Source organism: Aspergillus neoniger (assembly GCF_003184625.1).
Source record: "Aspergillus neoniger CBS 115656 unplaced genomic scaffold BO87scaffold_60, whole genome shotgun sequence".
Lineage (NCBI taxonomy): Eukaryota > Fungi > Ascomycota > Eurotiomycetes > Eurotiales > Aspergillaceae > Aspergillus > Aspergillus neoniger.
In genome coordinates, this window is record NW_020291188.1 from 133856 (window position 1) to 147096 (window position 13241).

Genomic DNA, 13241 nt, shown 5'->3' on the forward strand with positions numbered 1-13241 from the left:
TGAGTTTTCCGATTTCCACGGAATAGTTAGGCTTTTCGGTCGTGGGGAACTAGATGGATTGAGCATGAAACGTGATGATCTTGTTGTCTTGTGTCTTGGCTTCGAATTGGCAGTTTACTTCAGGTTTGCCTAGTATGGATAGATGGATAGAAAAGTAGGATATCCCTTTCATTTCTGTTTTGGGATGGATGTATCAGACTGGTTTTATTATTTCCCTGGTACGTTGTACTCTTCCTTACATGAAAGACGCATTTCTGCATGTGAGACGAAGTAGGGTGCAAGCATGTGCCTTCCTGCCTGTCTGCCTGTCTGCCTCAAATTCGAGCCAGATCAAACACAGTCAGTACTCCTATCTATCTACTAATCTGGAACCGGTTGCCCATTCCTTTGCCGGCCCAACTCGGCAACAGATAGGGCCCCAGGCCGCGAGTATGCGCTTTGTAGTAGCTCTGGAACGTGTTCAGTCTGTTATCATTGGGCTTGAAGGTATGCGTGATAGATAATCAATCGCCAGCTGTCGGAGTTCCGCGTGCGCGCATATCGAATAGATACATAAAGTAAACAGAAGCCCCAAGCCCGAGGCCCCCGGATTGCGCTGGTGCTGCTTTGTTTCTTCTCCTTTTTTCTCCTCTCTGCATACGGAGAGATGAGGTTCCAGGAAGCAGCAGACCATGCGGTGGGATGAGCTGGTCTATGCGGTCCTACAGTCCACTTACTCGCTGTCGCGTGGGCATCATCGACACATTTGATACCATATACCATACCGTATACTGGAGATTACAGCTTACTATACAAGCAGGGAAACAGCATGGAACCTAACCGGGAGGCTATACGAACCCTCTCCCCTGGGACGACTTTGCAGATTCAATGGGTCGGGGCCTGGACCGACGCTCTTCCCTATCCACTGGAACCTGAGCAGGGTGGCTGTGTGAATGAACACTCAATATGAATTGAGTTGAGATGATGATGATGTTGCTGCTGCTGTTGCTGCTGCTTATGATGATGATGATGAAACAGATCAATCCAACAGGCTTAACCGAGGATAGTATACCAGGACCCAGCCGGGGCTAAAGTGGAAATATGACGGGGAGTTTTCGCCACCGACTTCTTTGGGAATAATTTCTGCAGTCCTCCTCAATCGGCGGCGGTCTTGGCCGAGGGCGGCAGTTTTGCCACGGACCCAATCAAGGGCCCAGAGCGAATACTCATTTTGCACTCACTGCAGAAGAAACCACTCAACTGACAGGTGATTGAGAGATACAATTGATGTTAGTATGTGTGTGTGGTTGTCAAGAGAGCTTCTCACGATCTATCAATTTTGATAATTGAAGCACACGCAGCAAAGAAAAGTCTATCCTCCTCGTTCCATCACCAACAGCAGCACCAGCAGCACCAGCAGCGGCATCCATTCCTCCGCCGTTCGCCAGGAAACGCAACCAGTGGATTTTGAATGGGTTCTGGTGGATGATCGTCGGGCCCGAGTTTATTTTATGCCATTTGATTTTTCACCTTATCTCTCGCCCGACTCAGCGGCCTCCCATTTGGGCCTTTTTTCTCACTATCTTTATTTTATTTGATTTGAATTATTTTCTGGCGCCTCCCTCGCGTGGTGGAAAGAGAATAAATTATTGTTTTCTGATTATTTCCCTTTTCTTTTTTCTTTTTTCTTTTTTTTTTTTTTCTGACTATTTACTGGAGACTTGGATTTTAGACTTTTTCGTTTTCCCATTTAATCTTTCTGGGGTCTTTCTTTCTCTCCCACGCGAGGCTAATCTGGAATGAATTGAATGAATGAAGTTTCAAGGGCATATCAACTTATCATCCACCCGCCAAAAAGTCATCACTAATAGATATTATCGACGGTCGAGGTGCTCCACCCGCGCCCAACGTTTGAGCAAAGTTTAGGGACTTTTCCTCTCCTCTTCCTGCCTGGGCATTGACACCAACCTATTATCGCTACTATCGGGTCGGATTGGTAAAAGCGCAACCTCGTCGCAGGTTTGAGGTCCCACTCCGGTGCCTTTCCAGAATCTTGTCTGCCCGGCCGCTCCACTCATCGGCCATCTTCTGCTTCATTCCTCAAGTCAGCGCACTCTTATTTATATAGTCGACGCCCTCCGCGCCCCCCGTGGCGGTTTTCCCTTCTCCACATCCGGCGGAGTCGACAGTCTGCAGCATCCTTTCCCTCTCTTTCTCTCTCTCTTCCTCTCACGGCATTCCGTCTTACATTCCCGCTGCCGGTCTCTCAATCGACTCGCCCTTCTTCCCTCTCCCTCTCTCTCTCTCTCTCTGTCTCTGTCACTTCCCTCCATTCCAATTAATTCTCAAACCTCCTCTCTGTGTCACCTCCCTTTCTCTCTCCCCCTTTCGCCCTTGCAGATACTCTATTTCGCCAGTTCCGTCTTCGATCTTCGATCCCGATCTCGCTTCTGCAGTTCTTGCCGCCACCCACTCGAACTACACCCTCTCCACCACCCGCCTGTTCTCTCGGCCTGAGAACATTCCTCGGCGGTGGTGACTTCACAACGCCCGTCAGAAGATCATTTCGACCCGTCAATTCCTCGTGTTACCTTCGATAGTCTTTCTTTCCCACCATGTCGGACAAACCTGGCGTCTTTATCCCGCAATATGCGTCCTACAACTGGACGGGCGCTCCCTCCGACTACGAGGCTCTCACGACCAACGATATCGGTGGCGATTCCAGTTAGTTACTCTGCCTTTGTTGGTCGTTTTGGCTTCCCATGACTCACCTGTTGGCTAGGAACGGAAAACTTGAACAAATGGTTTCAATCCGGTGATCAAGCATTCATCATCGTGTCCTCCGCCATGGTGATGGTCATGATTCCTGGTCTCGCTTTCCTTTATTCCGGACTCGCGCGCCGCAAGTCAGCTCTGAGTATGATCTGGGCTTGTATGGCTTCGTTCTCCGTCGTCACCTTCCAGTGGTATTTCTGGGGTTATTCTCTCGCTTTTTCCCCGACTGCAACCAACGGCTACATCGGTAACCTGCGCAACTTCGGTTTGATGAAGACATTGGCCGATCCTAGTCCGGGCTCCCCGCTGATTCCGAACCTCCTCTTCGCTTTCTATGAGGTATATCATCACGATCTTTAATTGGGATTTTACAATTTATAGCTAACGCAATTGGGATAGATGCAATTCTGCGGAGTTACGGCAGCAATTATCATGGGAGCTGTGGCCGAACGTGGACGCATGCTACCCGCAATGGTTTTCGTCTTCATTTGGGCCACGATCGTGTACTGTCCTCTGGCGTGCTGGGCATGGAACGTGAACGGTTGGGCCTACAAGTACGGAGTCTTGGATTACGCTGGTGGTGGTCCTGTCGAGATCGGGTCTGGTCTGTCGGCACTTGCCTACTCCATGGTCCTGGGCCGTCGCCAGGAGCGGATGATGCTGAACTTCCGCCCACACAACGTCTCTCTCATTCTACTCGGTACCGTTTTCCTTTGGTTTGGATGGCTGGGGTTCAACGGTGGCTCGGCCTTTGGAGCGAACCTTCGTGCCACCATGGCTTGCTGGAACTCTAACTTGACCGCGGCCTTCGCCGGTATGACTTGGGTTCTTCTCGATTGGCGCTTGGCTCGCAAGTGGTCCATGGTCGGTTGGTGCTCCGGTACCATCTCGGGCCTCGTTGCGGCCACTCCGGCTTCTGGTTTCGTCCCTCCCTGGGCTAGTGTGATCCTCGGCGTTGTGACTGGTATTATTTGCAACTACTCCACCAAGGGTAAGTCACGCAGTTGCTTGACAGTTATCCCGTTCAGACACTGACTGAGTTTACAGTGAAATACTGGATCCGTATCGATGACTCTATGGATGTGTTCGCGGAACACGGTGTTGCGGGAATTGTCGGTCTTATCTTTAACGCCCTCTTCGCGGACGATGCGATTGTTGGACTGGACGGTGTCAACACTGGATCGGGATCCGGAGGTTGGCTGATCCACAACTACAAGCAACTCTACATTCAAATCGCCTATGTCGTCGCTACCTGCGCCTACTCGTTCGTCATGTCCGCCATCATCGCCTACGCCATCAACGCCATTCCCGGGTTGAAACTGCGTGCCTCGGAAGAAGCCGAACTGCTGGGTATGGACGACGACCAGCTGGGTGAATTCGCCTACGACTACGTTGAAGTCCGTCGTGACTACCTCGCCTGGACCCCTCAGCAGCACAACCAGCTCGAAGACGGCCACCAGATCCCCGCCGCGGCGCGGTACGGAATCGGCGAGCACAGTGAGATGATGCTGGACGGCCACGCCCCGGTTGGTGTGGACAGCCGCGGATGCAGCGAGGGTGACTCGGGCATCCAGGAGCTGAAGATGCAGCCTGCGCCGCGACAGGTAGCAGAACACCACGCGCCGCATGAGCCCGAGCCGGTCGAAGAGCCTATCCCGGCCACTCAAAGCAACGAAAAGGTGACGACCTGAGTCGGACTTTGCATCTTTTCTAACTTCTTAATGTCTTCTGTTTTCTTTTCTCTTTCTGTGATATCCAGCGATGCCTTTCTTATTAGCCCGGCTGAGCCACTTTTTTTGTTTGGTACATGTATTACATTTGGCGGCGATTTGGTTTGGCGTTTTTCAGGGACAAAGCCCGCGGGTTATGTATATCTACCTGTTGGGTGGATTGTATATATTAGGTTATAGCGGGGGGTTATTGTTTATTTTTGACTATGTTAGTTTCCTAGATCTTGCTTATGGAGTGATACCAGCACATGCATAGATAGTCAATTGATCCATCCATAACATATGATAGCTGCACTATACTGGAAGATGTAGATGTAGATGTCTGAAATCACCTAGCCTAGACGCAAATGACAGCTGACAACGTGTCCCCGGTACTACCCCGGAATTGCTACCAAATACCCCACGGCGGTACGGAGTAAACAGATAGACCACATGCATGTGCGGAGTACTCGACCTCCCTCCGAGAAAAAGAACCCCCCCCCCTCCCAACATCGAAGCTGTCGTATACACACGAACACGTGGCCGAGAAAACTAAACCTTTCATATACGCAGCGTGCTTGACCCAATACATAAAATATATAATATATATACAAATAGTCCATGCCATGTGTACGTTAAAATGTTCTTCATGGCCCCTCAGTTCCTTCTTCCTGTATATATGGGGGAGGTGGGGGGGTTCGGATGTATGCATGTAGAGCCTACCTAGCCCTAAGTACGCATGTATTCATGTATGTAATCACTGTTTGACATTCTGTATCGTCATTAATTGATTCTTGTTGCAGGTGCATTTCAGTGCAGGAAAATTGAAGAGAACAAGGTAATTACGTATTTGAAGGGCTTGGAGTTTGGAATTGTGGTAAGATGACTTGCTTGGTATGTGTGATATGCTAAGGTACTATATACAAGAGAACGCAATACGTATGTATTTTTGAACAAGACGACGCTGTCAGAACTTATTTTATGCGGTTGTAGAAAGGTAACAAGGGCTAGAAGCTCTGTCTCTGCCGAGGAAGGGCTAGTAATATGAACAGGGAGAATGAAGGAAAGTGGAAGGTGGAAAGTGAAAGAGTTTATACCCGTCTCACCATCCCTCTCACTCTCATCCTCTCTTCGCGACTCAACTTATCCACCACTTCAGCTGTCTCTCCACCTCGGAGAACATCTTCCCACTCGTCTTCGTCCATGCCCATGACCAGAACCATTTGCAGACACCGGGTGAATGCTTCACGGTGCCGGTATCGACCTGGCGCTGCTTGCGTGCCGCCCACGTCGACGGCGGCGCTGACCACCCCGGATACGTCGCGCTCGAGGCGGGTGGCGCCCAGGGCGTTGACGCGGCCATGGTAAGACCAGAGGCGCTTCTCCAGGAGCCGAGAGAGGTAGGCGATGGTGACGGTGAGAAGACGGTCAAAGGCGGATGCGGTGAGGATGCGGCTGAGTGGTAGGAGCAGTTCGGTCCAGGCGGCGGCAAAGCGCGGGCGGACGAGCTCTGCGCGGCTGGTGGGGTCGTCGTCATCCGGGACGGTGCCGTCGGCCATGTAGTCCGGATCATCGGAGTCGTAGTCATGGTAGACAGTGCGGGTGGGATCGGTGTCTTCGCGGGGTTGATACTCGATGTCGCGGAAGGCGTCGGAGAGGATGGGCCGGAGACGGTGTTTGATGACGTTATTGAAGACAACTTGAATGCCGTCTGTAAGGAGGTCGGTGACTTTGGACTCGAAGGAGGCGGAGAGGGATTGGAGGGTTTGTGTGGCGAGGCGGGCTTCTTCCGGGACGGGGAAGAGGGAGCGCAGAGGGTCGGTCTCCTCGACCTGGCCATCAGGGCCGATGGACTTTTTGGGCTCGGTGTGGTTTTGTAGGATGCGGCGGACGTAGTCGACGGCGACGTCGAGGTTGTTGATGAGGACGAGGAAGGAGATAACGAGTTGCTCGGGAGGTTGGCCGCCCTGGACGGCGGCGCGAGGGTAGCATTCGTCACGCATTTTGCGCTGGGTCATGCCGATGAAGTCGGAGCCAAGAACGCGCGAGAGCGTGGGCACCACGCTGGTGACGACGGAGATCTGCGACGTGACGAGAGACTGCTGCAGGACCTTGTTGACGATGTACATGATGTCGTCGACAGCGGACGTGATGTGTGGTGGCTCGGATTTGAGCGGTCTTTGCGGGTTGAGGGTCAGGCCGGAGGGCTGTTCGTCCAGCTGGAACGCCTTCTCAACCGACCGGCGGAAGAAGAAAGTGGTCATGGTGTTGAACGGAGAGGCCAGGCGGTCGTTGATCTTCTTCGCCAGGGTCGATTCCCGGAGGAATTGCGGCAGGGCGAACTTCTGGTCATCATCCGCTTCCGGGGGCTGGACTGAGTTAGTTAAGACAAGGAGAATGCGGTGGGTAGGACTTACATTGCAGGTGTCGGCCAGGAACCGGCAATATAGAGACCAGCGACCAAGCATGACAGCCATCTCGTTGAGAAGCCCGTCAATCTCCTTCATATCTACGCCCTCATCATCGGCCGCAGCGGCATCGCGTACGGCAGGCGAGTTGGACCGGGGTGTTCCGCTGCGCTGCGGAGGGAGGAAGCTCTGCACGAGGAAAGTGAAAGCGTAGGACTTGGTGTCAGTCAGCTTTCGGTCAACATGGCGCTCGTCGCTCCAAGTGTCCAGGATGATGCCTCCTTGGACATCGGCCTCCAGCTGCAGACGCTCAATGACTCGGTTCATCTTACGCGGGCCGTAGTGACGCTCCACCAGGCCGCCGTGACCATCGATGATCTGAGCGATATGTTCGAACAGCTTGGTCAGCGCATTGGCGTAGAAGAAGCCGTCCTTGCTTGGCGAAGCCCCTGTGCCAGCGTTGAGGTTGGATCGAGCTCGCGCCGCCACGCCTTGACAGACATAGCGGCCGTAGACATCCAGACCCACCTCGGACCGACCGATGAGGGGGAAGAGCTTGAAGAAGCGTGTGATGCGGGCACCGTTGTTCTCCTTGACGGCTTTGTCGAATTCGCGCAGGAACAAGCCACAGAGCGATTCCGCGGCGTTATCAAGCGTGACATTTGGCGGATCGGGCACCTCGGCCGTCGGCACCATTTCCGCGGCAAAGGCCCCCTGCGCGACCTCCGGGGGGATCTTAGAGGCCCGGTTCAGATAGCTGGCGGCGGTCTCCCAGTCCTGCGGCGCACCCATAGAGCCTGCAACGCCCAGCACACAGGCCTTGAGCTCGGAGACCTGTTCGACCACTTCCAGGGTTGCCTTCACGCGGGATTGTTCTAGATCGAGGCGACGGACGGCGCTGGAGATGCGATCCGCGGTGGTCGCGGCATCGGCCAGCATGCCATGGCTGATGGCGCGGGTGGTGCTGGTCTGGGAACCGAGATGGGCGCGGAGTAGGTCGAGTCGGCCCAATTCGCGAGAGAAATCCTTCTGGGAGGCCACGAGGGCATCCAGGCGAGCTGTAACAGAGGCCTCCTGGTGGTGCAGGTGCGACAAGGTGGCCTTGATCTCGGCAACGGAGCTGGCATTGAAGATGTCGGGGGCGGGATGCGAGGGAGGCACTGCATGGCCATTGGCCATGCCGGCCGTGGAATTGGACATTGTCTGTGATCAGACAAGAGCGAGATGGACCGGCGATATACCCAGTTGATCACTCAGAAGCATAGAGGGACATGATGAAGGGAAAGGAAGGCCATCTGGCACTCGGCCCGCAGGCGGTCAGCAGCTGGGGAGCTGCCTGAGCCCTTAGGTGCTGCAGGTGCCTCAGAATAATGGCCACCAGGATGAAGAGTGTGGAAGAGAGAGAACAGCCTCGAGAGCTGCTTGAGATTCACCGCATTCTTTCATCATTGATCTTAGAATTGATCTGGCAGGAATTAGATAGATTCAGGCGTACAAGAATCACGGGACATAAGATATAGATACCTCAGGCCGCCACAGGGGACAAGCAATTCTGCCGATTGCTGCATTCGACGTCATCTTCAGATTTCCAGTCGCACTTTTCTCTTCACGATATCGACGGTTTCACCCGCTGTCTAACCCTTGAACTGCTTTACTCCAAGCACCTTCTCCTTGGCGACTGGAACTGGTCGTATACCGTCATCATTGGTCGCCGTCGCAAACCCCGACACCAGCACGCCCGACCCCGAACAGGTCGCCGGCCACGCACCATGGGCAACGAATCCTCGACCCTGGTAGATGAGCACACGCCCCCGTCAGTGCTGGAGGCACGCAGCATCGAGGCGATTGCCAAATATGTCAAGCAAAAGCCCGTGAAGCGCGTGGTGGTGATGGTATGAACTTTCCCCTCCGATTACCCCTCCCCCGCACTCTGTCAGATCGAATTCTACATCCCCAATAATGAGATTGAGTGGGGATATAGCTAACAGGAGGTACGTCTACAGGTCGGAGCTGGCATCAGTACTTCGGCCGGAATTCCCGATTTCCGCTCGCCAGACACCGGCATCTACTCGAATCTCGCCCATCTGGACCTGCCCGATCCCGAAGCCGTCTTCGACATCAATTTCTTCCGCCAGAATCCCCGCCCATTCTACGCCCTGGCCCGGGAACTTGCCCCGGGTCAGTTCAGACCTACCATCGCACATTCGTTCATTAAGCTACTTTACGACAAGGGGATGCTACTGAAGCACTTCTCGCAGAACATTGACTGCCTGGAGCGGCTGGCGGGGGTGCCGGGTGATAAGATTGTCGAGGCGCATGGGAGCTTTGCGACCCAGCATTGCATCGACTGCAAAGCGGAATACCCCGAGGACTTGATGAAAGAGGCTATCACCAACGGAAAAGTTCCGTACTGTACTCAGTGCAAGGGGCTGGTAAAGCCCGACATTGTCTTCTTCGGGGAGTCGCTGCCGGCTGACTTCTTCGACAACCGGGAGCTCCCCGAGCAGGCGGACCTGTGCATTGTTATGGGAACCAGTCTACAAGTGCAGCCGTTTGCCAGTCTGCCCGCATTCGTTAGTGATGGAGTACCCCGCGTGCTGATCAACATGGAGCGGGTCGGTGGGCTGGGATCCCGCCCGGACGATGTATTGGTGTTGGGTGACTGCGACACAGGGGTGAGACGATTGGCACGGGCGTTGGGTTGGGGCAAGGAGTTAGAGGAGCTGTGGGAGAGGACGAACCCGGACCCGGCCACACGGGCGGCGGAGAATGCATCCCCACAAACCCGGGAGGAGCGGCTGCAAGATGAAGTGGACCGGCTCACAGAGGAGGTTGATCGCACATTGGGAATCTCGCAGGCGTACCAGCAGCGAGTGCGGCAGCATCTGGAACGACAGTCGGGCACGCACGCGGAAGCAGCGGGTAGGAAGGAGAAGCAAGCTGCAGAGGAGAACGACCGGATTGAGGGATTGGCTCATGTCTTCCCGCATCTGGCGCGGATGCAGGAAGGGAGGTGAGAGGAAAAAGAAAATGTAGGAGAGATCACATGGTCCAGATGGTGATGGAATGGATGAGAAGGCCCGGGCGAGATGGCGTTGGGTGGCTGGAATGGAGAGAATCTGAGTGGACGAGACCAGAGAGATAGATGGTTCCTGGAGCTTCTTGGGATTTCGACGGGAGTCAAGATGATGGAAGGAAAAAAAACAAATTAATTGGTATGGCTATAGAATAATGATACACATGATGTTTTGTAGTAAACTGGTTGATAGTAAACAAAAGAAGAAGAGGAAGATAATAGTGGATGAATTGAATTGAATGAGTTAAAAGAGGAAGGAACTAAGAAAGAATGCGGGAAGAGGAAGCAGCAGTGATGGAGTACATACATAGTACATAACTTACATTCCTCCGCAGCAAATTGTCTCCCGCAAACAACATGACAGCTCTTAGCTTCATGCTATACTTATCTTGACATTGACACGTAGGTAGAGCCCGAACTACTTAAACTCTGGAGATATTGAATCCACGAGGAACGACAAGACATGAAGCGGCGAGACACCCAAAGCAACAACCGGTGAAGGCGATCCTTCCTCCACTGCGGGGCCCAAAACACTAAGTAACTTATTATTATTACTTACGTCTCCGATTCTGCTTGCTGCTTGCTGCCCCACGTCATTCCCCCCCCCCCCTCGATCTTCCCTCATCCCGGTTTCTAACTCTGTTCTTCTCCATCTTCTCCTCGATTTCTTTCACTACTGTTCTTCATTATCATCTACAACCTCTCCCCCCCCATCTAATCATCTCTTACCGTCATCATGGTTGGAATCGGTCCTAAGCGTCCCCCTTCCCGCAAGGGTAATACCAAGCTCTCCCACCTTTCCCCTCTATTTCTCGGGATGCCGATCGCTGACCCGATGGCTGCCCCTCTGCTTCTCCAGGTTCTATGGCCGATGTTCCCCAGAACCTTTTGCAGCAGATCAAGGATTTCGAGGAGCAATTCACCGTTGATCGCTCCAAGCTCAAGCAGATCGTCAACCACTTTGTTAAGGAATTGGAAAAGGGTGCGTCTCTTTCCACTTTACCCGCTTTCAATGCGGCCCGGAATGCATCACTCCGACTGACTTATTCTCTTCTATACAACAGGTCTCAGTGTCGAGGGCGGAAACATCGTAAGTGCATTGGCTCATGACATGCATCAATCGACTCAATTCGTCCGTTTTCTTCGTCCCGACTAACCTCTTTCTCCCCCCCACCCAGCCTATGAACGTCACCTGGGTGATGGGATTCCCCGATGGCGACGAACAAGGTACTTTCCTCGCCCTCGACATGGGTGGCACCAACCTGCGTGTCTGTGAGATTACCCTGACCCAGGAGAAGGGTGCTTTCGACATCACCCAATCCAAGTACCGCATGCCCGAGGAATTGAAGACCGGTACTGCCGAGGAGCTGTGGGAATACATCGCCGACTGCCTGCAGCAGTTCATCGAGGCTCACCACGAGAACGAGAAGATCTCCAAGCTGCCCCTGGGTTTCACCTTCTCCTACCCCGCCACCCAGGACTACATCGACCACGGTGTCCTGCAGCGCTGGACCAAGGGTTTCGACATTGATGGTGTCGAGGGCCACGACGTCGTCCCTCCGTTGGAGGCCATCCTGCAGAAGCGCGTACGTCAATCCCCGATAGCAAATCACGCAAAGTTCTTCGAGCTAATGTAGCAATTATCCAGGGCCTGCCCATCAAGGTGGCTGCTCTGATCAACGACACCACCGGAACCCTCATCGCCTCTGCTTACACCGACACCGACATGAAGATCGGCTGCATCTTCGGTACCGGTGTCAACGCCGCCTACATGGAGAATGTTGGCTCCATCCCTAAGCTCGCCCACATGAACCTGCCCGCCGACATGCCCGTGGCTATCAACTGCGAGTATGGCGCTTTCGACAACGAGCACGTCGTGCTGCCCCTGACCAAGTACGACCACATCATCGACCGTGACTCGCCCCGTCCCGGTCAGCAGGCCTTCGAGAAGATGACCGCCGGTCTGTACCTGGGTGAGATCTTCCGTCTGGCCCTGATGGACCTGGTGGAGAACCGCCCCGGCCTCATCTTCAACGGCCAGGACACCACCAAGTTGCGCAAGCCCTACATCCTGGACTCCTCCTTCCTGGCGGCCATCGAGGAGGATCCCTACGAGAACCTGGAGGAGACCGAGGAGCTCATGGAGCGCGAACTCAACATCAAGGCTACCCCGGCGGAGCTGGAGATGATCCGCCGCCTGGCCGAGCTCATCGGTACGCGTGCCGCTCGCCTGTCGGCCTGCGGTGTTGCCGCCATTTGCACGAAGAAGAAGATCGACTCGTGCCACGTTGGTGCTGACGGCTCCGTCTTCACCAAGTACCCTCACTTCAAGGCACGCGGAGCCAAGGCTCTGCGGGAGATCCTGGACTGGGCTCCGGAGGAGAAGGACAAGGTGACCATCATGGCGGCCGAGGATGGATCTGGTGTGGGAGCTGCGCTGATTGCGGCGCTGACCCTGAAGCGGGTCAAGGCCGGCAACCTGTGCGGTATCCGGAACATGGCCGATATGAAGACCCTGCTATAATGACCTGGCGCACATATTTTCGAATTCTTTGATGTGATTATTTATTCTCTGGTGTTGAGACGGGGTGGACGGAATGAAAATAATTGAATGAACATGAGTAGAGAAGCCCGACGAAAGTTATTATGAAGAATTGGCCCGGCCTGGTCTGGTCTGGAGCAATCCTTGTAGTGATTAAGAAGCCAGCCAGGAAGCCACTGAATGTGTAACTCTACCGTCTCTACCGACTGGACCTGCCACCCCAGCCAGTCTGTAAACACAAAACCCCCGCAGCAAGCAATGCAACCGAAAGGTAAAAACGAAAGAATGTGCACGGTCACTCAGCTGGTCAGTGTTGATTTGGTTGCACAGGAAGGAAAGGGGACCCCGATAAAACATTCCTAGCGGGATAGACAAAGAATGCTTGAAATCTCGTGGACCAGACAGACGGGATGGGATCATCTGGCCCTGACCACTGATTCATCCTGGAACTGGACTGGAATGCACATCGTTATGAATCCTTGCATGTATCATGTAGGAGCCATCATGGATGAACCTGGTAGATACTGCAGCCCGATGTCATTTCGTCACTACCAGCAACTGTGTTTACTGTAGTAGATGTAGTAGTACTATATAAATATAGCCCTATTTACCCTCCTGCTTTACTCTATCCCTTTCTTCTTCTTTTTCTTCCTTCAGCCCTCTCTCTTTACTACACCACCATTGATTGACGCTCCACCCTACCTACCAAACCCTCCTTCTACTCTACCTAGCATACACAGTATCTCCCCCCC

The 13241-nt window shown here is 53.6% G+C and overlaps 5 protein-coding genes across 5 annotated transcripts; 4 read left to right on the forward strand and 1 right to left on the reverse strand.

Moving 5' to 3' along the window:
• Positions 1–1357: 1357 nt before the first annotated feature.
• Positions 1358–1941, forward strand: BO87DRAFT_210646 (uncharacterized protein). Its single transcript, XM_025618619.1, has one exon. It carries the CDS (start codon positions 1465–1467, stop codon positions 1780–1782), a length of 318 nt encoding a protein of 105 aa, XP_025474246.1. The 5' UTR covers positions 1358–1464; the 3' UTR covers positions 1783–1941.
• A 512-nt stretch (positions 1942–2453) lies between these two features.
• Positions 2454–4756, forward strand: BO87DRAFT_210648 (ammonium transporter). Its single transcript, XM_025618620.1, has 4 exons — positions 2454–2703; positions 2762–3093; positions 3154–3745; positions 3802–4756. The coding sequence occupies exons 1-4, from the start codon at positions 2595–2597 to the stop codon at positions 4443–4445; spliced, it is 1677 nt and encodes a 558-aa protein (XP_025474247.1). The 5' UTR covers positions 2454–2594; the 3' UTR covers positions 4446–4756.
• A 593-nt stretch (positions 4757–5349) lies between these two features.
• BO87DRAFT_346143 (Golgi transport complex subunit COG4) lies at positions 5350–8282 on the reverse strand. The gene is made up of 2 exons (XM_025620889.1): positions 6881–8282; positions 5350–6832 (listed from the first exon to the last, which is right to left on the reverse strand). The coding sequence occupies exons 1-2, from the start codon at positions 8069–8071 to the stop codon at positions 5555–5557; spliced, it is 2469 nt and encodes an 822-aa protein (XP_025474248.1). The 5' UTR covers positions 8072–8282; the 3' UTR covers positions 5350–5554.
• A 93-nt stretch (positions 8283–8375) lies between these two features.
• On the forward strand, positions 8376–10164 carry BO87DRAFT_420160 (SIR2 family histone deacetylase). The gene is made up of 2 exons (XM_025626991.1): positions 8376–8763; positions 8875–10164. The coding sequence occupies exons 1-2, from the start codon at positions 8641–8643 to the stop codon at positions 9886–9888; spliced, it is 1137 nt and encodes a 378-aa protein (XP_025474249.1). The 5' UTR covers positions 8376–8640; the 3' UTR covers positions 9889–10164.
• Positions 10165–10584: 420 nt separating this feature from the next.
• Positions 10585–12577, forward strand: BO87DRAFT_463574 (putative hexokinase Kxk). Its single transcript, XM_025629243.1, has 5 exons — positions 10585–10723; positions 10807–10929; positions 11012–11037; positions 11126–11533; positions 11596–12577. Exons 1-5 carry the CDS (start codon positions 10684–10686, stop codon positions 12469–12471), a joined length of 1473 nt encoding a protein of 490 aa, XP_025474250.1. The 5' UTR covers positions 10585–10683; the 3' UTR covers positions 12472–12577.
• The last annotated feature ends 664 nt before the right edge of the window (positions 12578–13241 follow it).